The 25,620-nt window shown below is 33.4% G+C and overlaps 2 protein-coding genes across 2 annotated transcripts; both read right to left on the bottom strand.

Moving 5' to 3' along the window:
• Positions 1–1,000: 1,000 nt before the first annotated feature.
• On the bottom strand, positions 1,001–4,189 carry LOC107776128 (uncharacterized). Its single transcript, XM_075228141.1, has 4 exons — positions 3,954–4,189; positions 2,697–2,852; positions 2,226–2,504; positions 1,001–1,811 (listed from the first exon to the last, which is right to left on the bottom strand). Exons 2-4 carry the CDS (start codon positions 2,829–2,831, stop codon positions 1,185–1,187), a joined length of 1,041 nt encoding a protein of 346 aa, XP_075084242.1. The 5' UTR covers positions 2,832–2,852; positions 3,954–4,189; the 3' UTR covers positions 1,001–1,184.
• A 3,810-nt stretch (positions 4,190–7,999) lies between these two features.
• On the bottom strand, positions 8,000–18,075 carry LOC107776129 (uncharacterized). Its single transcript, XM_075228140.1, has 6 exons — positions 17,723–18,075; positions 11,562–11,670; positions 11,352–11,482; positions 11,155–11,229; positions 10,882–11,028; positions 8,000–8,452 (listed from the first exon to the last, which is right to left on the bottom strand). Exons 1-6 carry the CDS (start codon positions 17,981–17,983, stop codon positions 8,336–8,338), a joined length of 840 nt encoding a protein of 279 aa, XP_075084241.1. The 5' UTR covers positions 17,984–18,075; the 3' UTR covers positions 8,000–8,335.
• Between the last annotated feature and the right edge of the window lie 7,545 nt (positions 18,076–25,620).

Genomic DNA, 25,620 nt, shown 5'->3' with positions numbered 1-25,620 from the left:
CATGGAGAGATGATCAAACTCCCTTGGGTTCTTGTGTTTATCGAAAGGGGGTAGAATTTGGTGAACCAAATTGAAAAATGATCTTACATCTCCAATTAACTTTTGGCAGACCAAACGAATAAGGAAAATGAGAAAATTTCCTAAGTTGAGACTACTTTGCCGAATAAATAGCATTGAAATAAAGTGCAATCAGCTTTTGTGTTACACTTATCATTCCACCATTAAGACCAAGTTGATCATAAGGATGGCAATAGGATAGAATAGAACTGAGTTAAAAACAGATATACAGTGTAGGGTATTAATAAGTCTTTGCGGATTTACACGAATTTACCCAATTAGACAGGAATGCGGGGTGGGACATGATAAGCCTTCGCGGGTTTGCTCCGCGACCGCAATGTACCTCACCGCTTGCCATCCTAAAGTTGAGCCAGGGAGGTGTGACCGTGGGGAAGGATGCAAAAGAAGCAAAAAAAAGAAACATAGAATCAAAATTTAAGTTTTCCTTTAGCAGAAAATAATACAAGGGCACAATAACAAAACAAAAAAATATATATATATAATTCCACAAGTGGGGAAATTTTTACTATGTGCCTCACATACACTAATTTGGGTCTAAAGAAGGTAGTGTGTACACAAACCTTACCTCAACTTTAAAAAAGTAGAAAAGTCGTTTTTAATAGACTCTCGGCTCAAAGAAGGATTAAAAAAAAAAAGCAGTAGCGCCAAGCAGTAAAAAATAATATATGAAAAATAAATTTAAAATAAATAAATAAATAAACTGAATGACTAAAAATCAAAATTTCAAACTACGGCACATGTTGTAGGTTGCAAAACTGCTCAGTTATGCTATCAATTACACTTTTAGTACATCCATAAAAAATTGTCTCGTATTTTCCCTTGCATTAACGAATCTTCAACGTGTGGGTTGACAATTGCTAAACACAGAAACTTTGACATTCAGACTAAAGCTCAGATAGAAAATCACTTTCACGTATTCTGCTACAGAAAACACACTCAAATTTTATAAATATATCAACTGTGTCAATAAACGAGAAACAATGCTCAACCCCTCCTTTATTTTTCAATTGCTGAATGTTGTATGCTGATAAAAAGAAACATAAAGAAAAGATAGATCAAATGCGACCTCATGAAACATATCATTACAACATCAACGATTCCAAGCATCAGCTAAATACACTGGTTGTTGAAGCGGGGCCAGCAATCTGCAGAGGACCTTTGCTCCAATCAACAATCTCACCGCAGTGTCCACCTCTAACTCCACTAACCACGAGTTGACCGTTCGCAGGAGTTGAGTTTTCAGTAAGTATCAATTTTTTACTTGCAACGGCTTTCAGCCTATATCGTTCAGCCCTAGAGCCTATGACTTGTCCCAAGATAGATGCTGCTATGGTAAATGCCATGGCCGCTTTAGGCATCAACACAGACTTCCTGAGCATTCCAATGAATGGTACAGCTGCATGTACAGCTGCAAACCATGATGGCGAAAATTTTTCTGTGTGTTCTCTCCATATGCCTAAAGGAATATTTGCAGCCATGCCCATAACACCAATCACTAAGACTTTTGCAGGTAGAGGTTGTGGCCGTAAGTTCTTTGCGAAGGCAGTCTTTGCTAGAGCAGCACGCGCAGCAACTATTGCAGGGGGGCACCTGAGGTTCATACCAGGAGGGGGCTGAAAAGCCTTTGCCACAAGAGGAAGGACATTACTCACTGCACGGTAGGACTTCGCAATAGGACAATTCCCACTCTGCAACCACTCATTGCTTAGCGCTTCATGTTTTGAGTCTCCTCCCTGAAATACCAAAAGGGGTAAATTAGCAAAGAAGTTATCAAGTTGAGCTCTGGTTACCATTTACGAAACCTTTCCTATTTTTTTCGTGATAGCAATAAAGAGTTCCTTTTAGATGGAAATGACAAAAAATTTGGAGTTCAAATAGTTCAGCAATTTTGACATATGGCTAATCCATTAGAATTAATTTGGATCAAAAGTCAAACATAGTTTTTTCACTAAATACATGTCATAAAACATTTGGCATAATCTACAGTTACATGATTGCTTAAGATGCTTGGTGCAGAATCTCGACTCTAAATTCCACAATTCTAACGTCGATGCTATTATGAAAAGATCTTTTTCTTATAAGGAATTATGAAAGAAGATCTTATAATATGAAGCTCTTTATGATTCTGAAGTAAAACCAAAACGTACCTTGGAAGAAGAGTCTTTTTTATTTGATTTGGAGTTCAACTTCTTCCACTTCTCTGAGAATGCATCAAAACCAAAAGGACCTCCAGATCCAAAAGCCGAGAGGCTTATGGTAGCTGCTTTTGCTGCCAGAGGGTTGAAATTAGGTGATGCAGGTGCAGCATCGGGCTTCATGGATGATCTCCCCGAAAGTGGAACAACACCATTCTGCCCATGGAAAAGCCGGAATGCCATGTCAAAATTAGGACCATCCTCAAAGATAGGACCTTTCCCGTCACGTACCTATGCAGATGCAAGGAAAACATTGAGCTCACACTAATTCGTTTGACCAAAAACAGCCTAACCACCAACAATTTAGCGGTATACTAAAATAAGAACCCATTAGGAGGAACAGTTCATCAATATGTAAAGCATTGAACAAATATAATATGAAAAAAGCTATATCAACAAATCATCCAAAAATTGAGAACTTACTGGAAGTGGGAAAGCCATGGAGCTTGAGAAGGAAAAGTTTGTTGGCTCATTGATGTTCCGCAAAAATGGGCACCTAACAATATCTTGCTGGATAGTTGAAGAATCATCATTTACATTCCTAAAGAAAAAATCCATTCTACCGGAAATGAAGCTAACCTACACAATTAGAAAAGAAATTTAAGCAAACGAAGCTTCACAAATCCTTTTCATCAGAGCAAGCAAGATCAACAAATAATATCACAAGAGCAACCACCTTTTTAATAAGATCATGCTTTAGGAAGTCAAAGCTAAGAAACAACAAAAGGGGGAGAGCACAACTAAAATCCATTTAGAACTATAATCCCTAGAAGAGCCCCTTTAATGATTTTCCTCAAGGAAAAAACAAGCAACACAAAACAACAGCTCAAGTTAAAAAAGTACAATTCATATAGGAAAAATCTAAAGGGATTGATGTAAAATAGTCTATTTGACAAGAGAATGCGCAGAAATTAAGGATAAAAAACTATCAAAAAGCTAAATACGAAATGATCCTCCTCAAAGAACTTGATACTATCAACAGAAAACAATAAGCGCAAAAAATGACCAGGATGGCTTTACCTAATCTAGAAACATGTAATCTGAAACAAACATGTGCAACCTACAGCTGAAACTCTACTAAAAATCATGACTATAGGAGGTTCAAACAAACAGTATCCATTCTAGTATAACGTAAATTGGAGAGGGCCAGCAGTACAAGAGACCAATACATTCAGTTAGTCAGATCTTATAGACAGAAAATTTGGGATCTATTTCAGCACCAAAATTTGATTATTGTTTCAACAAACAAGTACAATTAACTTACTAGTTATTAGAACAAAAGTCTCATAAAAAATCCTATAAACCAAACCTAAGTCCTCCAAACACACATTGTTCCTTGTATCAGAGAAGCAGAACAAGTACAATTTTTTTGTCTAATATAACCATTTCCTAAGAATTCACACAACAGTATATCTAATACCATAACAAAAACGCCCACAAACGATAACAAAAAAAGAGCTAAATGAAAGAAACAATAATTAGCTTCAGCTATAAGATATGTATGCAAGTCAAACATCAATAGAGATCAAAATTCAGCTAAAAAACACAAAACCCCCATTTCTCAATACTAAAACCAGCAACGATCAGCGTCAAATACCAATTTACCAAATTTGACCAAAAATTTTAGCCCAAAAAGGAAAAAAGAAGACTCGTAAAAACAATTGATGAAAGAAAAAGTACCTTAATAATAAACCACTATGCAAACCCAGGAAAAAAATTAGATCTTCTGAAAAGGGAGAGATTTAGAGAGAGAAGAAGAAGAAGAAGAAAAAGGAAAGGATCAAATTCAAAGGGAGAGGTGGGAGTGGTTTATGGGGTAGGTGATAGGGAGAAGAGAAGAGAAAAGGAGAGAAAGTAAACGACGCCGTGTTGAACACACGACAATGTGGAATACACCCAACACACGATCAACGCCGGCTTTTAGGAATAACTACTCTCTTACTCCTACTTTTTTGTTAGGAAAGTTATTTACTACCCTTTGCTCTTTCTATATTCAATAAAATAACAACGACAATAAGAGAGTCCGTTTCCAATAGATCATCGACATCCTTTCTTTCAACAACTCTCCATCTTGGTCTTGGGTGACTCGAACTCGAATTCACAACTTCTTGATTGAAAGTGGATGGTGCTTACCATCTTTCTATATTCAACAAGATTACCTAAAATGTTCTCCTAATTAACATAGTATTATACTCAATACAACTAGTAATTTGGAAAATAAAATAAATAATCTTTTATAGCAGATAAATCCTAAATGAAACTAAATGGGGTTCAAAGACTTTATACTAGCGAATGGGGAGAAAAATTTGGAGTTGATTTTTTATAAGAAAATTATTTATCAGTTAAGATTTATTACTCTTTTTTATTTTTGTAATTTTTTTTGTTTTTGTCATCTTTATTGTACTAGTAATAGTTTCTAAAATTATTTTCCTTGCAATATAAATTGTGATTTCTCGTTGTCATGGCCTGATTTAGGTAACAACTTCAAAAAGAACCACATTTGAGTACTTCATTTCCATCAGAATATTAATATACCTCTCCAATTTTTTTAAAATAGTCAAACTATTTTGGGATAAATAACATTAAATATTCATGTAATTAATGGTCATTTCCTATTAAGAATTTTAAAAAATGCATGTTTCAAAATATATTTGTTCTCTTTTAATCAAAGACGTGAATAGAAATTTTCAACAAGAATGTTTATTCTCTTAAGTTTCATAAATTTGAATAGTATATAAGAACTTAAAATTTTGCACATGTAATTTTGATTTATCTTTTACTAACTATGTTTCAATATATATGATTAGTTACTGATTTATCTTTAGTTTTTCAAAACTAAACACTCATAACACCTAGTAAAATGGAAAATATTATTCAAGCTAAATATTTGTAGGATTTTCATAGTGTAATTATTTTGTTCTAAAATACATGGAAAGTATCTGCAAGTGTCATATTAGAGGGGGATTATTAGTGTAATTTACCCTTGCTATTTCATTCATGCTCATGGATGAAGAAATTTGTTCAAATGTCGTAATTCTTGTTTTGGTATGAAACCAATGCATTTAATTTGATGGCGATCTTAAATTTTCAGAAACGATTATACTAGTATAATCCAATGTGAAATATTAATAAAGAAAAAAGCACACATGTTTATTTTGATTCGAATATTTTTCAAACAAAGTTTTTTTATGCTTTCTTAAAAATACTTGTCACGTAAGCATTATTTTTCTATAATTGTTGAAGTTTTATATTTTAATTTTACAATATGAGGTGAATTCGTTCCACAAATTGGTCAACATAACCATGTGAAAAAATAAAAGAAATAATTCAAATTGAGACACAGGGAGTAATATAAATAACAAGAAATAAAATCTCAAATTGTTTAAACCTTCTAAAAAGGTAAAGGTGTATACTAATGTAGGAAACACCTACTTAAAGCAAATACGGAGGGAAGTTCCTACACATTTAGTTTTACATCTCAATAATTCTTTAATATAAGATATTGTGACAAGAGTAAATCAACTCAAAGTTTGAATAAATAGCAAGGATAAGGTGAGCTTCTCGAGAAATGGGACATATATATATTACTTTTATCATTTTTGAAAAAAAATTCCTGCAAAATAAAATATCCCTTTTAGCTTAGAAAATGAACATGAGACAATGGAGTAAGTTTGTCTATCTTTCAAAAGAATGCTTTTTCTTTCTTTTTGCGTACCTTTAATTTTTTTTCAGGAATGCATTGCCTAAAAATTAATCCAGTAGGTTAGAAAAGAAGCATGTAGTAGGTAGTATGCTAGATAGTAGATAGTATGAATTAAGTTGGCCATTGGAAAATATTAGGCACACTATTAAGTTTGGCAAACTAATACGAGAACAACTAATTCGTAGAGACTGAAAGTCCATCTAATAATTTCATAGGAAACTGAATAAACGGAGTTCATACACACTTAGGTAATTAAAAATAAAACTCTTGCCCTAGAGTTGACACACCAAATCATATTGCAAGTTTCATCCCTTTTTAAACAAACGGGTTTGTTTACCAAAGTCTTAATTTTCTCTAAATTAAAATTTCAGATGGCCAACTAATATTTGCGCTAATGTGACAGGTCAACTACCTGAACAATAGAGATGATATGAAGCCATTAACATAATAAAATATAGTATATGGTACTATACTTAAAATACTAGAACAAAGTTGACTTCATCTGATTTATTTTTTACCTATGACTCAGACAATACTCTCTTTTCATGAACTACACTCAAAATACTAGAACATATCTTTTGACATTGTAAATAATAATGAAACAATTAGTTTATTTTGACACCACTTTTGAATTTATCTTAAAGACGTATTCTTGTAGTGTTTTGAAACATGAATCCGATATTTTGATAGCTAGCAGCATTACCTTGTTACGTCCATTACTATGTGGTTCATCTGAATATCAAATGTTCCAAAAATTCTATAGAAAATGTCAATTCTGTAATTTTCAACATTTTGTGCCGAATTTTGGCGCATGTCTCTCGCACTGACTTTTCGTAAACAAACTTCGCAACAAGAGAATTGGTCAAATTTACAAACACCCAATCCCTTCATACGTGCACCAAAGTGGGTGGGAAGGTATGTCAAGGACATTGTCAAAGTTGGTAAGACGACTAACCACGAATCTTCATGCAAAATTTTGGCAAGAGAACACGAAAGTCAAAACATTTAAGAGCCAAATTCAACTCAAGTTACTCATACCTATTACTATAGGTTACATATCTCGGGTTGATTCGGATTTTCTAATTACCAAACCAAACCAATTGTATCGGGTTATTAAATCTAAATACCAAATCAAACCAATAAAAGTCGGATTTTTTAATTTCGATTTTTCTCGGATTTTTCGAATTTTTTTTCATGAAGTCTTCATAGCACAAAACGTAAAATTTGTGCTCCAAATATTTCTTTAATCCTAGTAAGACAGAACTATATAAGGTATTTTTTTAATAAAATAACATAAATATGAGATGAGTCATGGCATTGTAATAAAATATTCAACAATAAAGATAATAAAATCGCATAAAATAAATATTATTAATAAGCCATAATTAAAACAAACATAATTTAAAACTACGACTAATAAGTATTATTATTTACATGACTAACCACTAAAAGAAAAATAAGTTATACATTTTATCTAAACCATAAAAAACTAAAAAATAGATATCCAACACTATTTTCATTTATAGTACAATTGAATTGAATGTCTTTTATTAGCATTAATATTGATTTGATTTTGGTTTACGATTTATTTGAGTTACTAACATTTATGGACTATAAAACTTATTGGAGCATCCAAAAATTATAAGCACAAGCTTGAAATAATACGTTAAAAGATAAAACTATAAAAAAACTTAAGAAATATTTATAAACTACACTACAATAAATATGTTTAAGCATTAAATATATTTAAAACATCTATATATATAATGTCGGGTTGGTTTGGTTTCGGTTTGACTTTTTTTAGTTAAAACCAAACCAAACCAAATATGGTCGGGTTTTTTTTTCAACACCAAACCAAATCAAACCAAACCATAGTCGAATTTTTTTTCTCGGTTTGATTCGGATTATCGGGTTGGTACAGTTTGTCGATTTCATTTGTACATCCCTACCAATTACCTAATGTCCACCTTTTGTGGCCCATCTCAATGGGCTATATAAGGAAGAACGTGCGTATATTTAGCTTAAAGTCAAAGTTGACAACTTGACATCTAATAAATCTGCCAGCAAAGAATAGTTGTCCAGTGACGTGAATGTCCTTATGATTTTCAGATACTTCCCTTTTCCAAAAATATATGCTTCGTTTCTGGCGGCTTTTCCTCTATCACTCTATTATTCTAGTTTGCTGAAAAGATAAGCAATCTAAAGGTAGAAGATAATTGATTTGAATAAAGCAAATATACTAGGATTTCTCTAAACTTGATCTTATGCACAAAAAGAATTGAAACAATTGGTGTTTTCTCCTGGCTGATGGCTAAGGCCTCTGACAAGAAAGCTTAATTATGCAATGAATAATCAAGATTCAAGAATCAGGCTTGTCTTCTGACCTCTTGTACTCAGGCTTCAGCTCGTAAGTGCCTTGATGAGCGCCCTTATTATTGTAGATGCAGAGAAGTTTGAGCATGTCTTTCATAAATTGCTGCAACAAGACAACTAGGTTAAATAGAAGAAAAAACATCTGCTAATCATTCTCATGAAACAATAATCCATCAGAAGTGAACACCAGACTGTCGGTCTAAAGTAATCAACACTTTGCAGCTTCTGATTTATAATTGGTAGTCCTGTTTAACTCCACTGGTTAAAGGGGAAACTATACTAACAAGTGAACATGGCAGAAACACTCTTCAAGAAAAGAAAAAAAAAAATCTTCTCTGGTAAGTTTATGCTTGAGGAAACTTCACGATTACGGGGTGTCTTTGGTACGGAGGAGAACCCTAGGAAAATGTTTTCCCATGGGAAAATAAATGGCTTCTCACATATGTTCTGGTGTTTGTCAGGTGAGTAGAGAATAACTTTTTCAATGTTTGGTTGGCCAGACCATCTAACAAGAAGTAGTTTCCAGTACTCCTACTCCAACCCCACCCACAAAACAAGATATGCATCCATTGTGGTTGCGGATCTATGTTACGCGGACTCTCCAAAATATTACCGCACCTGTATCAGATCCTCCAAAAATGCTCTACTTTTGGAGGATCTGACACGCACCCGGTGACATTTCGAAGAGTCCGACCAACATAGTTGCGGATACAAGCTGTAGAGAAAGTGAAATAATGTACAACAAATATTCAAGCCCATTCTTGCAATATTGATATAGGTAGGAAGGGAGATGTTACACAAATGTGCAACTATTCTAACTTGCAGGTTTTGGAGTATCTCTATTCTTTGTGTGTGTGTGTGTGGAGGGGGGAGGGAGTACAAAAGGAGAGCAAACTTAAGTTATGCACATGGCCCGGTCAGAAATTAAGAATATGCAACTATTCAGCAATGCACAGTAGTCAGAAGTTATGAGCGTGTGTCTAGCGCCTGAGATGTGCATGGAAAATGACTTCCCCTAGCATGCCAGGGAAGTTGTTTTCCAGCATTTTAAGGAAAAGTAATCTTAGGCCAACCAAATGGGAAAATTGTTAAACATTTCCCAAAATATATTTTCCTCCATACCAAACACATCTACGTCTGGAAACAATCTGAAAACATTTTTAGGGGTGAGAATATACTCTATTAAGTTTTTTGCCTTAGACAAGTTAGTGCACATAGATGAACATTAATACTAGCTAAGAAGAAACAAATATGTAATACATCAATCAACTACTCCGCAATCGCAAATCAGTTGTACTATATGGATCCTTTATATCCATTCCCCTCTATTTAGGTCAATTTCATTCCAATACTTAATACTTGACTTTTAAGACAAAATTAAGAGTTATCTAAATTTCACATCTAAATTTCACATCTGTCCACGAATAACTATCTCTATGCTGAAACAAGATAATCTCTAATAATTTGCTAATTGCTCCAACAATATTTTGATTTATATGTCGTTCGGAAAATGCATGACTCTTCTCATGCATAATGTCTACTTAACCCAAATAGCTAACTAATCTATTCTTACTCCTAGGCACTTATTAAAAGCAAGGGCATTCTTACTGTAGGGCCCGCACCACGCTTAAACCTTGTAAAGGAGAAAGTAACCTGCTCGATAAAAATTAACTAATAATATTACAGACAATCAGCAGCGCGCATGAAACATTGTTTTAAAGTTTAAAGGACTAAACCATAAATGAGATGGAGATCTGGCTTGAGACACAAAGATGTCCTGCATCCAACAGAATCAGGCACAGTACTAGGAGATTGATAGGGCCTCGAAGCAAAAAAAATATAATCTGCTAAACTTCCAAGGCAACTGAAAATAATTGAATCTGGTGGCATATGATGATATATTAATCCAAATGACAATATCAAGTACACCTGAAGTAACTTGAATTTGAGTATTCGACAAGGTTCAACACAACCATGAGATGTATATTTGGATTCCGGTCACAGCAAGAACGATAACAGCCTTATTAAAGAGGAGCTATGGTAGCTGTTTGCTGGTCTATTTCAATGCAGAAAAATAACAGGATACTTCAGTATCAATTTCTCTTAAAACAACATATATGGATTAGAGTTGTGTTTTTGTCTTACATTAGTAGAAGGTAATCCTCTGCTCTATTTTCCACTGGTAAAAAAAATCCTTCTAATGAAAATAAATAAATAATTAACAACAATAGTCAAGCAACATGGTCAGTGAAGATTCATATAGCCGACTAACTTGTTTGGGACTGAGGAGTAATAGTAGGCCGTTGTTGTAACAAAAATAGTCAAGCAAGCATAAAATCTAAATTTAGGTTAATCACAAGAACACACGGAGAATGATGCTCAACAGCTCTTTAGTACTTTGATAAGCAAGCAACTGTGCAAAACAAGATCCAGCAATTCCATCTAGACCATGAAAGTACTCAACTGATGAACGACATACTTTAAAAGAGGGGCAAAGGAACAATTGGGAAATTGAGCTCTAAGCAGACATACCTCAGGCTGGTCCGTCTCATGGACCAGCTGTTTCAGTGTCCAATTTGGTTGCCTCTCAAAGAGTTTAAACATGATTTCTTCCATTTCATCGCGGTCCCTCCTTGTTCTTTTCATTTCTAATCCCTTACTTGGTACCTTCTTCTTATCCTGTTAATTAAAGGTGGTTATTTTAACTTTGTGACCTAAATTTGATCATATTCACACATTCTATCTTTGTAGCCACAAGATTAGATGCTGAACACAAAAGATTAAACATTAGAAGCTGAAAATTACTGCAGATCCAGAAGCCTTAGTAGCAAAAAATCCAGGCATAGGCCTCATATGTCTCGCATTATCGTTGTCAATAACCTGCGAATCAGAAAAAAGCAGGTTCAAAAGCAACTAAAAAAAATAAATCAATATATCCAACATCGAAGTGGCTATACAAATAAGCCAATATCCAACCAGGAAAAAGGTACTAGTAACCGTACCTGAATCTGTCTACTTTTTGTCATGTACTTATTGGTCCTCTCACGGCATAATTTTCCGTAGTTCTCACTGTTTTCATGATGAGGCTTCATATCAAATTTTTGGTATATCTTTCCTTCCACAGAAAGCCTTCCTACAAAATAGAATTTTCATTCAGCATGATGTGAAATAATCTCACAGATGCAGCTGTCAAACCATTAAGAGGTCCTCACCTTGAGCTGACTCGGAAAATATAGACATCGGAACAAAATCTGTAGACATGTCCATGGAGTAGAGAGTGGGCATGTTTCCAGATGAAGTGCCAGCCAATTCCATGGTAAACTGGTCATCATGCAAATAATGTATGAAAATTGGAAGGAAAAAGATATTGATAGCAAAGAGGACTGGCATGCTAATAAATTACTGCAACTCTCTCCTTGACCTGAAAAGATTGACAGATGAAATGAAAAACGACTGATGTTACATCAAAAGCATTTTTCGCAAGATCTTATAAATAACAGAGCAGAGAATTTGTTGACTATTTTGTAAAACACATGGAAAGTCGGTTGCATCCTAAAGCACATTAAGCCCCAGTCCTTGAAAGAAGAAGAGGAACTATTTACTCTGTCATAAGGATATGGAAAAACGTATATACAATCGATAATATAGAAAAAAACAAAGCTTGCACCATTCGTTCTTCTTTAAAAAAAAATGAGTAGAAGGTTTTTTTATTAAAAAGCTCCTGAACAGGGATCTTATTTCTTACAGCAGAAGGGTTAGGCCCTTGAGGCCCACGGAGAGCGTGATATATCCAAAAAGCAAACATAATCAGAAACTTCCGGACATGAGACTTCTTTGAAGTTCAGGAAACAACATTACATGGAATAGTTTAGATAAGAGATCCATATTAATGGTACTATACAATATGCATGACGATATCAAATAACAAAGCATGTAAAGAGAAACATATTCTCACATAACTACAATTGCATTGCTGTCACAGGCTTTACGCAATCGATCTGATTAGATAGATGTCCCTTCCACATAATTAGGAAGTGATGGATGATCCTCACTTTCTATCCTATCTGAACCAGTTCATAAAAGATTTGAAGATCTAATTTTGACAGTACAAGTATGACTGTGCTGTCAAACAATGCAAAATACTTCTAAAGATGATTAATTGTGGGAAGGGCACGTCCCTTGCATGTTCAACATGTCCCGTGTTTTACAAAGGTGTGGGAGTCTTTCAGAAGAATCTGGTTTCATAAGCATAGCATACAATCAGACATTTTTTAATGAAGTATGGAGATTCACTAAATAGATATCAGACACACCTATCTCTCCAACTCAATTCATCAGCTATTGCCATGTCTTTCTTCTTAAGTACTCTAGGTAATGCTCTTGATATACTAACACAGATAAGCTGTAAAAAATAGGAGCAGAGAACCCACCAGGTATAGGAAAGGGGAAGAAAATGAGAGAAATGAATCAGCAATCTATTAGGCTATGTTTACTGAATTCTATATAAACTATGTGTGAGAATGCACGGGAGAAAAATCTATTTATTAACAATGATACAATGAGCCCTATATATATTACATATTCTACTCCTACTACATATGGGACCAGGACATATTCTACTCCTACTACGTATGGGACTAGAATTATTTATACATAACTATCTAACAATATCCGAGACGTTGGGGTAACTTTATTTTAATGCTAGTACATCTTAAAAAACACAAAATCGTTGACTTCCTTGTGTAGGTAACTATTAGACAAATTAATGTCATTTCATTATAAGGCATAAGGAGAATACTGAAAAGGGAATATTAAAAGATGCACAAGGCTCTATATTACAAAAAAAAAAAAAAAGCAGACATCCACACAATGACGACCTTTTTTTCCTTTTCTCCAACAATATACAGAAGAAAAGGTAATCTTCCAATTAACATTTTCTACATTATTAAAAAACTGTGAGTTTCACTATTGAAAAAAAAACATGTGAGTTTCTTTTTCTTCAGATTTAACATCGGGATAGAAGCCATTGGACCTCAAAGAGACACAAAATGATGGACCAAAAAAGAAGAAAGTGAAACAACATTACAGTGAAACATTTAGATAATCTACATCCTTTGCTTCCATAATGTTTGCACTTTGAACACATGCCATCAGATAAGTACACTCCTCAGTTGTGACGATTGCACTTTGGGTTTCATCCCAAGCGAAAGGCACATTGTAAAAGTTATGTTTGACTCCATGAAGCTAAGGGGAATGGTAAAGGATAGAAGACACTCAATGATTTACTTCCTTTAAGTGGATTACGGCACTTTTATTCCAATTGTTGGGTAGGGTCGGAAGGAAAGAAATAGAAAGATACTTCTCATCCAGATCAGCTTCAGAGGGGGATGAAAAGAACACGAAAGGGTAATAATCCCTCCACTTTTATTCCACTCTCTACGAATTCCATACCAAGAGAAAAAACCCAGACCTCCTTTTTATTTCCCCTGCTCCCACACAATTCTTTCTACCCAAACAAAACGTGGCAGTTCATACTTTTGAGCTCCAAATAGCTCTCCGACAGACCGACTTGCTGGGACACTTATGCAAAGATAGCAGGATATGAAGGTGTCAAAATAATTCCATCTTGTAGTTATTACGTCTAAACCAAGTGGTATTATCATGTGTTGCACATTACGGGTATAACTGAGCAAACAATTGAATGCAAAATCAATATATCATATTCAGTTTTGAGATGCAAGATAATCCTAGTTTGGCCTCATATCTAAATGTTCTAGATCATGTGCAATCCACTTCCCAGCTCAATTACTGCACTTACTTGTACCAAATGCATTTAAAAGCTATTGGACAAAGTATCACATGAACCACTCAAGAAAACATATACTAGGACAAGTATACGTGAATTCCTCTGTGCAACTTCTCTATCCATGTAAAACTTTATCCGGCGGAAGTTTACGTGAAACCAAGTACCATGCAACCAAAGCTTAACTAGTCCCCTTCCTGGATAGAGAACTGAAAGCATTTTGAGCAACCGAATATCTACACATGTTATGTATACCAGATACACAAATAATCCATCATACATACACAACTACATATAAATCTCAGAGTTTAGTCCCCCTTCAAACCAGATTTTCCAGCCAGAAATCTGCCATAGAAGTTTAATTACTTGAGCTCAATCATATGAAGGAACTGTACTATAGTAGGTTTAAGAAACACACTATCACAACCACAAGCACTGCCCTTCAAATGGATTGTGCATGGTGTACTATGCTAGAGGAGCACTTTATTATTTTAACCAAAGAGATGTGCCAATATAGAATGTTTGACAAATTGTACTTTGGATAGCTATACCGGTAAAAATGAGAAAAAGAATCAGCATTGTAGCAACAAAAAGAAAATTCTCAAATTACTGATTTCAGCAATATCGTCTTGTTTGAATACTATCAGAGAGTGTTATAGAAGTTATAGATCACCAAGAAAAAGAACATAAAAGATAACAGTCTTAATCCATACTTCTGTAGTGAATAGAAAAACCTCTTTGCAATTGCCTCTCGTATATCCAGTTACAATTGTTGACATTGCTTAAACATAGACCATAAAGTAACACTGTCCAAGTAACAGCAATGTATGTTTTTCCATTTAGAGCACACTTTCAGGTCCTTCTCAACTTACTATAAACTTATTTTTGTGGCATCTAGCCTAAGTAGCTAATAGGCCCTCAATTAGTTTCTACTGATGGATTTGTCCACAAACAAAAGTAAACTTATAAGTTCCTGCTTCAATCCATAGCCACTGCCCCCCTCCCCTGGGGGAAATGCTGCTGTTAATTCTATCTTTCCTCTTCACCTTTTTATAGCTTTTCAATTATCATGCATATTAGTTGAGCATTTCACTAAAAAAATGCTTCATCATGCTATACATTTCAATAAATATATTTTAAGCTTTATTCTTCAACATGTGCTTAAAGGAGACATAAGAGGCTGGAGTTTCCTTGATATGGTAGTCTTTTCCTTAAAGAAAAACAAAATTCCTTGCAACTTGTTACCTTTTCGAAAACTAATGGGCAAAATTATTTGAAAAAAATTAAATGGGCAAGATTAGTGGTTGCTGGAGCAGGTTAGGTTTACTGTGTAATTATTTGTTAATTGTTCCACTCACCATTTATTTGAGGAAAATGGAAGTTGTTTATATCCATTTTATTCCAATGAATAGGAAATAAGAATCAGGAAGTTACATAGCAAGAAAATGGAATAGACATATGTGCTCTTACACCCCAACCCCAGAAAAAGAAAAAAAAAAAAAGGGCCTCTTCTAAACAAGAAATCAGTAGGTGATACATCAGGTTCATCTCAAAACTTGCTGAGATATCATATTTTGTTATACAGGCTCCAACTCAACAATGACACTAAGTTCCAGCATATACACCCATGGGGTAAAATGACCACTGCTAGAGAGAGATCGAGTATAAAACTGCAACCAATGTAAACCAGAAAACATAGCTTCTTAATATCACTCCTAAGTTAGATTCCACTTCAACATTGTCTACTAGATGTTTAGCTACCAAAGTTAAAGGAACAAGAAGGTTAAACATCTATGGCCCTTTACTACTAATCAAACAATTCATCACCCGTTATCAATAATCAAACATTATATACCCATGGGACAAAATGCAACTGTGAGTTCCTCTAAGAGATCAAGTATAAAATTGTGACCAAATTTAAACTAGAAACATAGCTTCTCAATATCACACCTAAGTTATATACCACTTTCATATTGTATACTTGATTTATAGCTACTAGTGTTAAAGAAACAAGAAGAATTAAACATTTCATGGCCCTTTATTAATGATCGAACAATTTATCATCCTTTATCAACAACCAAACAATTTGTTACCTCACTACAGTCACATTACTAACCTCTTAGAATCGTAAATTTCCTTCTTTGAATTTACATGATATCTGACACCATTCTATGCTTTTAGGAATTAAAATTAATTAACGAGTTCAGTTTGATATTTGCTGTAACACTAGTTAAATTATTCAAAAAAAAAAATTAATATGTTCTTCCATGGTAATTAACATCTTAAACTCCTCATACAGATGAATGCAAAAACATAATTATCCAAGTCCTCCTGAAATTTCAATTCAAATCAAAAGCTGGAACCTTGACAAAATGTACGTGCTCCCTCGTAGTTAGGCTGTTATTTTGAGCCACTAGTTATAACTACCATTTGACTTCCTTAAAACCAATTGAGAGTAAATGCGAGTCCAGTTGAGAAGTTAATGCAATTTCCTCCTTTCTCTTTCTCTCCCTAAATTTTTCTTTCCTTTTTTCTGATTACACAATAATCTGGTCCATTACAAGAGTTCAATCAAAGAAAAAATTTAATATATGTTCTTCAGAAGCACTCATTTCCTTCCCTGTTTCAGTATATCATTTGATATCAGAGTCTGTTGATTATGGGAGAGTAATCGGAATCAATGGTAGAAAACACCCGCTATAGGGAACTCTAGCGAGAAAATTTGATGGCAATACAAGGTTGATGGATGAACTTTGAAGGATGACTGACGAGAGACATGCTTTATCTCTAGGAGATAAGAGAAGTACTGATTCCCCAGTTCACATAGATAAGCCCACTGATGGATGCGCAGCCTTCTAATGTTAGTGATAACACTCCCACCAGGAGTCATAGCATTGTGGTCCCACCCTTTGATGGCATTTGGTTAAGCAAGTGGCTCTATCATATTGAGTAGCTTTTTTTTGGCGACACTATTGCACTGGATACTTGTTACCTCCTACCAACACAGATACGGGTAACTCTCCACCACCAAGGCTTAGGCAATCATAGTAAGTAGCTATTCTAGGTTAATTAAATACGTACTTAGTATGGGTAAAGTACAAGTATATGTCTATCTGGTATGGGTTTTATGCTAATCTTTAGTCTATTTGAAGAATGCCCACAGAGTATCCACACCCATCGCAAATCAAACCCCTCCCCCGGGACCAGAAAAATGTGAGACAAGCAAACTAAGCATTCTTCTAAAAGCTTCATACATCTAAAACCAACACATTCAATCAAAGAATCGTAGAAAACAATATAAACCCTACAAGCCGCAGTTAACTGCTCATCAGAAGACCAAAAAGAAAAACTCATATAACACCCCCTTGGAGTGTGGCCCTTCCCGGACCTTGCCTGATTGCGGTATGTTTGTACACCGGGGCTGCCCTTTTATACATACAACCGACATTGATAAAGAGTCCGCAATGGAAAAAATAACGACAAATTAAATATATTTTTTACAAAAGAAGCAAAACAGAGGAGACTAAAAAACATAAACTTCAATATTAATTTGCACGTGTAAGTAGGTACCTGAGTAGCATCATTGGAGAGGAGAGGATCAACGGCGACGACGACTTTAGCGACAGGCGCAGGAGAAACAAAGGAAGAGAGGCCGTCATTGTCAATGTTAAGAGGAGTTGAAGAAGAATGTAGATGTTGCTGGAAGAATGTGGAGACAAGGGTAGGGCATTTCATCAGCCACACATTTCTGTCCGGTTTATTCATCTCCAAATGGCTGTTCATCGTCACGGCTGCGCTCTTGAGGTTGCTTCCGCTGATTTTCTCCGCCATTTGCGATTGTCGTGGTGCTACGCTATACGGAAGTTGGGGTTTTCGGATTTTGTGAGCATTTAAAGGAATCCTCTGTAACGAACCATGCAAGATTTTTCCAAATTAAAAATAATAATAATGCTTATATGGGAAAATAACGCGAAGGGAAAAAAATTAAAAGGAAAAGATTCTGGCGGAAAAACATTTATAATATCGAATTTTTTCTTTGTTATAAATATATTATATTGTGCATGTACGTACTCCGTTGTAAATAAGTTTCCTCAAGAATCTTATCCATATTAGATGTCGTCGTAAATATATTTATCTATTTAGTACTTTATTAGAAATAAGCCTCCTCAAGAAGTATATCATTTCGGTACTCCATTGTGGATAAATATTACTCCCTGTAGAAGATTATCTATAGCTGGTATAATAACAATTTACAAGAGGCTTACACAACAGCTTGCAGTAGAAGTTTACAAGCATCTTATACAGCACCTTGCAGTAGCAACTTATATAAATCTTGCAGTAGCAGTTTACACAACAACTTCATTTTTTCTATATATACAGGAGATTTCAGTTCATTATGTACATCTGTTTGAAGTTGAATAATATATCAATCTCTCTCTATACTTGTCTTTGATTTATTTATCTTACTGTTTTTATTTTATAACACGTTATCAGCACAAGACTCTGCCATTTTGAGTACTTACTTCGAATTTAATTTCTATTTCAGTATTCATCTTCGATGTAAGGCGATGCTCTTGCGTCCGTGGTTAGATCTTGTTCATTATGAATCATAAGGCATATTATATCCTTGAGGTGGTGAGCTTTCCTTATTGATAGTAGTGATGTAGATATCACTTACCTCTCGATTGGCCAAATTTGTGTAAAGTAATTTGAGCATTTTTCTTATATTTGGTTTAATATCTTTATCATCACTTGCTTGGTTATGTATTACGTATACAGTACCTATTTTCGTATTTGTTTTCATCCTAATTATCTTAATAAAGGATTACAAAGTGGATAACATTGTTAGATCAACTTAAACTCCAGCAGAGTTTACAAGAAATATACAACCACCAGAAGTGCCTATGTCTCGTATATATCATTGTAACTAAATTTTGTAAGTTAGAGAAAAAATTTCTATATTACATGCATACCTCGATTTGCTCCTAAAATAGCAACTATATTAAAAGAGGTTAGACATCATCACAATTTAATGTGGTTATTGCACATTCAGATAATTATGTTGCATCTCGTGAAGGAAGAGAACTTTTGATAATATTAATCTATTCCTTGAAGTGAATGTGACAATATTAATAAAGCTTGTAAATATGAACGCACTCTTGGTTGTGAAGATGTCACAATTTACCTCCAAAGAGGTAGTACAATTGAGAGAATATATACTCAATATTTTGTATTTCAAATTTGCCCATGAAGTAGTAAGCAATTGAAACATCCTCATGAAGTAGGGAAATATTATGAAACAATGTCTTTATGTGCTTAAATAAAATAATGAGCTATTCAAAGTTATTTTTGAAGCACGTTTTCATTCCTTGAAGTGAATGAAGAAATGCCGCAAGTCACCTCCTAAAGAGGTAGAATAACAAAGGATATAAATATATTTTTGTGGCATAAACATCATTGCCGCACGTACTTGTTATACATCAAACATTTTGGATAATTTTATTAAGTATCCTTCTATGGCAAAAGAATTCTTGTAGAATGCTTTATATTATAACCACATTGATATATTATGGTTAGTTGTTATTGATTTTCTCAAAGAAAATAACAATTCATGTATCTTTCCTTGAAGGATGTAACAACTATGTAGAAATATTGAAATTCTTAATTTTCTTCATTTATGAATTTAATAAGATCTTTATATTGTTTATTTGATTATGATTTTCTCTTATGATATCAAAAGTGTCTGAGCAACATTTGATAGTAAAAAAATATATCAAAAACTCCTAAAGAGCTAACTGTTTGTCTAGAAGATACATGACACCAATATTGCCCGAATAATATTAGATTGTGGATAATAAATAAAGGCTCTCGAAGAGCTTATATACAAATATGTAATTTATATTATATGATTATGGTCAAAATATATGTTGTAGTAAACCCGAAGTTTACTAATACAAATGGCTATCATATTAAGACTACAAATGATTGAAAGATTGAAAATCTTAATGTTTTCACAATCATAGGGGGTAAAATAATATGTATGTGAGAAGTTACCCACCTTATTCTTAGATATGTACTACATTACGTGTCACACTAAATTCGAAGTTTACTAATGCAAAAACAGTCGCAGTAAACCAGAAGTTTTACTGAGGCAAAAGTAGCTATTGCAAACCAGAAATTTACTGATACAAAAGTAGCCACAGTAAACCAGAACTTTACTGATGCAAATTTTTATGTCACAAAAAATCAGAAGTTTACTCAAAGATAGCACATGTCATGATAAACTTGAAGTTTTCAAGTGCAAATAAGGTATTAGCCAGTATAACCGATATTGCCATCTGATTTAAGTATGATGAACTAATTGAGAATTATGATATGCATATATTGAAGAATTAGAAGATTCTTCAAAAATTCTCATGTGTTGCTTGTTTTCATAATAAATTGATTATACCAGCTAAAGTTGGGACTAAGACCCTTGAATTCTAGAATATATAAAAGGTGAATATGAGCCCATTCACCTATCATGTGAACTACTTATAGATGCATATATTAGATGGTTACATGTGTATTTATTATCAACATAGAGTTTGGCATTTAAAATTGCTTTTTTCAATTAAGAGCATAATTTCCAGATTATGAAGTCAAGACATATCATCTTGATAATGCTGGTCTATATCCAAATTAATTTAGCATTGAATACCTTCTATTATTATCTAACCTATTGCTTATAAGAACAAAGCTTCCTGTGTTGGTCTATAATTTTCTAAATTGCATACAACAAAACTTTTATGCATCAGACCAACAAGATATGATAAGTCCTCCATCACAATTGGTTTAGGATCAGAAATCAAGTATTTTTACTATCTCATAACTTTAGATATGTGGTATATGATTAGTTTCTCTATTACAATGCACAAAGATAGGTTTTCCAAAGAAGATTGGGGATATATGTTAGTTTTTCTAACATTTGGGGATGGAATAAGCAGCTGGAAAATATGCTATATGAATCGAATTATCACTAATATGATCCTCATTCAAAAGGTAATTCAAGTCAAATGCCAGAAGCATTTTCTCATCCAAAATTAAATATCATATTTCAGCTGCAAATGCTCCTAGTAAAGTTAAAGTCCGTGAAGGATAGAGTTTACTGCATGCATAAAACGTAGTAGATCGATCGGTTCTAAATGTAACAATCCTTGACAAAAGATATGAGCAAATGATCATAATAAGGAGGAAATGAGCTCTAGAAGAGCATAATATTTCATGAAACTACAGAAGAAGTTCAGGTACCTGAAAATAAAGAAAGTAATGAGATCTCAACAAGTTATATCGCTTGGAACCGATACAAAATGATCGTCGATGATATATTTGATACAATATAGTTCACAATATTGTAAAAGATTGTGAGGATCAAACTTGTAGTCTAGACACCTGAAGAGGTCATGCCATTTAAATGCAAGTCATAACCTATATGACTCATTTGATTAAATCTACATGAAAATTCTTGAAGAATTTAAAATTCTTGAAGCATATTCAAATCTCGGGAAAGGTATTCAATCATATTACAAAAATCTGTGTACGATTTAAAGCAATTTGGGCGCATGTGGTATAATCGTCTCAGTGAATATTTGTTGAAAGAGAGTTACATAAATGATGTTATTTGTCCATATATTTTTATAAAGAAAATGACATCAGAATTTATTATACTTGTTGTTTATGTTTATGACATAATTTTTTTTGGTACTCTAGAAGAGCTCCAGAGGCAATTGAATATCTTAAGAAAGAATTTAAGATGAAAGATCTTGGAAAGACAAAATTTTGTTTTGGTCTGCAAATTGAATATTTAGTAGACGGGATCTTTATCCATCAATCTGCCTATACATAAAGGGTCTTAAAACACTTTTATATGGACAAAGTGCACCCATTAAGTACATCAATGGTTGTTCGATCACTTAAAGTGAATACGGTTCCGTTTCGACCTCCAAAAGAGGATGAGGAACTCATTGGTCCTGAAATACCCTATCTCAGTGCAATTGGTGCAATTATGCATCTTGCTAATGCTACAAGGCCTGATATAGTATTTTCTGTTAATTTACTAGCAAGATATATCTCTTCTTCTACACGGAGACATAGAAACGGGATTATGCATATATTTCAATAATTAAAGGGAACTCTTGATATGGGTTATTTTATGCTAACCAAGGTAGTGCAAATCTTATTGGTTATGCAGATGCATGTTATTTATCTGATCCCCATAAAGCTCGATCTCAAATCGGGTACGTATTTACATGTGGAGGTACTGTCATATCATGGCATTCCATAAAGTAATCTATTGTTGTTATTTTTTCAAATCATGCTGAGATAATAGCTATTAATGAAGAAAGTAGGGAATGTGTATGGTTGAGATCAATGATTCATTTTATTCGAGAAAAATGTGGTTTGGAATGTGATAAAAGACCCACAATTTTATACAAAGATAATGTTGCATGCATAACCTAATTAAAGGAAGGATTCATAAAAGAAGATAGAACAAAACACATTTTACCGAAGTTATTATTCACACATGATCTCCAAAAGAATGGTAATATCAATGTGTAACAAATCCGTTCAAGTGACAATCAACAGATTTATTCACTAAATCTTTATCAACTTCACCTTTTGAGAAGATGGTATACAAGATTGGAATGTGGAGACTCAAATATTTGAAACAAGATTTTCATTAGGGGAAGTAAAATACCCGTTGTACTCTTTTTCTTTTACTAAGGTTTTTTTTACGGAATTTTTCTTGTAAGATTTTTAATGAGGCAACAATGCTTATTACTAGATAAGTGTACTCTTTTTGCTTCACTAGAATTTTATTTTTCCACGGAATTTTTCCTAGTAAGGTTTTAGTGAGGCGCATTATCTTTTAAATGAATATTCAAGGGGGAGTGTTATAAATATATTATATTGTGAATGTCCATTTAGTACTCCATTATAAATAAGCTTCCTGAAGAAGCTTATCCATATTGGATTTCGTCGTAAATATATTTATCTATTTAGTACTCTATTGGAAATAAGCCTTCTGAATAAACTTATCATTTCGGTATTCCATTGTGGATAAATATTACCCCATGTAGAAGATTATCTATGGTTGGTACAATAACAGCTTATACGAAACTTACACAGCAGCTTGCAGTAGGAGCTTACAAGCAGTTTATACAGTAACTTGCAATAGCAACTTACACGGGTGGAGATCCCCTCCAGTGATAATTTATTTATTATTGTTCAATACACTTACTGATTTGTGCCATACTCAATTAATTCAAGGCTGAGATTAAATAGGTCAGTAAACAACTAAAAATGGTAATGCAATTTCAAATAAATAAAATAACAAAAAGTTTACTGCTAACAGTGTTAGTCTAGTTTCACCGTACTTGTACTTTTAGTGGTTATGACATCATGGCAGGGCCTGCCTGTTGTATTGAGTGAGAGAAAAGTGCAAGTACGGTGAAACTAGACTAACACTGTTAGCAGTAAACTTTTTGTTATTTTATTTATTTGAAATTGCATTACCATTTTTAGTTGTTTACTGACCTATTTAATCTCAGCCTTGAATTAATTGAGTAGACACATGGCACAAATCAATAAGTGTATTGAGCAATAATGGACAAATTATCAGTGGAGGGGATCTCCACTTAGCTTACACAACAGCTTGCAATAGTAGCTTACACAACATTTTCCTTTCTTCTATAAATATAGAAAATTCTAGTTCATTATGTACATCAGTTTGAAGCTGAATAATATATCAATCTCTCTCCATACCTGTCTTTGATTTATTTACTTTACAGTTTTTATTTTATAACACTATTTTCTTTCTTATAATTTTTAAGTGGAATTTTCAAGTAGTTACATTAAATAAAATATAACAAAATTGTTATAAAATATTAAAATTTTATGGTGAATATCCATAACTCCCGAAAAAGTTACTTTTCACCATTATGATTGTAATTTTCACACTTTCATAAGTTACTGAATAAATAGAGGTATTGAGAATCATGTTATATACACTTTTAGAAAATACTAGAAAGAAATAAGAAAGTTTTCTCTTCTTTTCTACTTCTATTCTCTATTATATTTTCTTGTTTCATATTGTTATTTTGAGCTAAATTTCTTAAGACTTTATCAGCACAAACTCTGTGACTTCAAAGTTGAATTTTACTTCTTGCAAGCCTGTGTTCTGGTTAATCTCATTTTGAGAATTGGGAAAGAATAAGCAATTTACAATTATATTGCATAATGCCTTAGTACTCTCCATCTATCAACCATTTGAATAAAACAGAAATCTAACAAGCTAATAGGTCATTTATTGAATGTTTAATTTATTTGTCATTTTCTCTTTGTGCTTAGCTCACTGTCCAATACGAAATCTTTGTATGCTTACATGTTCTTACCAAATGAACTCGTGGCTTTGGTTTATCAAAAGTTTTGTCTTATGTTTTATAATAAAGATTAAGGATATGGTGATACTGTGAATAACATTTTATGAGGTTATAGTGCGTATGGATCACTGTTCCAAAATTAATTTGTGAGTTTGCCTAAAACAGTTGAAAAATCTCTTCATCGTTTTGATATTTCACGACTGTCCACCAGCTTTCGTCACCCTGTATATTCCGGCATGCATTTTTGTTGATGTTTTGTCTTATTCATTCGGAATATTATTTACTACTTGTTCCAAAAGGGAAATCTGTAAATTAATTCAACAATTTTTGTGATAATTTTTATTATGTCAAATTTATCAAAGCTAGAATTTGTGATTGTACAAAATTATGTTCCAGTTACTAAAATGAATAAGACAAATTATGATAAACATTACATGAGGGTAATATTGGTGTATCATGATGAGGGTACGACACCATGTTCGAATCCTGGTGCACCATGTTTAGTAATTATAAAAAGATAAATAATAAGAGTTCTCAAGGTAATCCTTCAAAAGTTGAAGGCAACATTTATCATCAATGCAGAATAAAAAATAATAATAAAGCACGTCCAGATGATTATAGTCTATTTCTTGAAGAGATAATAAATTTGTGAATATAGACCCATTCCTGAAAGTAAACGTGGCAATATGTAATAAGTTATGAATAAGAACATGCTTATGCATGATTAGATAACTTCCACAACTAGCTTCTAAGGGAGGTTTGAGCGTAACAAATAGAATGAACATTATTGTATAGTCGCATTTGAATATGTCATTGGTCGCATACCTATAATACGTCAAAAATATTCTGCCAGGCCTTATAAAAATTTATTTTTAAAAAAAAAAGTAAAACAACTAAATGGGTCTTGCCTATAATAATTTTGACCATGGTAATAATAATATAATTTTCTACATGGAGGGGATATTCACCATATGGATGGTGTCCTAACATATTTGATAACATATTTGATAGTACAAAATTAATTTAGAGCACAAGAAGAGCTATTAT

This window comes from Nicotiana tabacum, chromosome 13 (assembly GCF_000715075.1).
Source record: "Nicotiana tabacum cultivar K326 chromosome 13, ASM71507v2, whole genome shotgun sequence".
NCBI lineage: Eukaryota > Viridiplantae > Streptophyta > Magnoliopsida > Solanales > Solanaceae > Nicotiana > Nicotiana tabacum.
Note: the sequence above shows the minus strand (reverse complement) of the source record. Positions and strands in the feature narration are given on the sequence as shown.

Excerpts from the sequence above, each read along its gene's own strand:
- LOC107776128 (XM_075228141.1), bottom strand. The coding sequence starts at position 2,831 with ATGGATTTTTTCTTTAGGAATGTAAATGATGATTCTTCAACTATCCAG. Across the intron at positions 2,505-2,696 it reads CCATGGCTTTCCCACTTCCA|GTACGTGACGGGAAAGGTCC; the intron begins GTAAGTTCTCAA and ends GCATCTGCATAG. Across the intron at positions 1,812-2,225 it reads AAAAAGACTCTTCTTCCAAG|GGAGGAGACTCAAAACATGA; the intron begins GTACGTTTTGGT and ends TTGGTATTTCAG.
- LOC107776129 (XM_075228140.1), bottom strand. The coding sequence starts at position 17,983 with ATGGCGGAGAAAATCAGCGGAAGCAACCTCAAGAGCGCAGCCGTGACG. Across the intron at positions 11,230-11,351 it reads CAAAAAGTAGACAGATTCAG|GTTATTGACAACGATAATGC; the intron begins GTACGGTTACTA and ends TCTGATTCGCAG. Across the intron at positions 8,453-10,881 it reads ATGAGACGGACCAGCCTGAG|CAATTTATGAAAGACATGCT; the intron begins GTATGTCTGCTT and ends GTCTTGTTGCAG.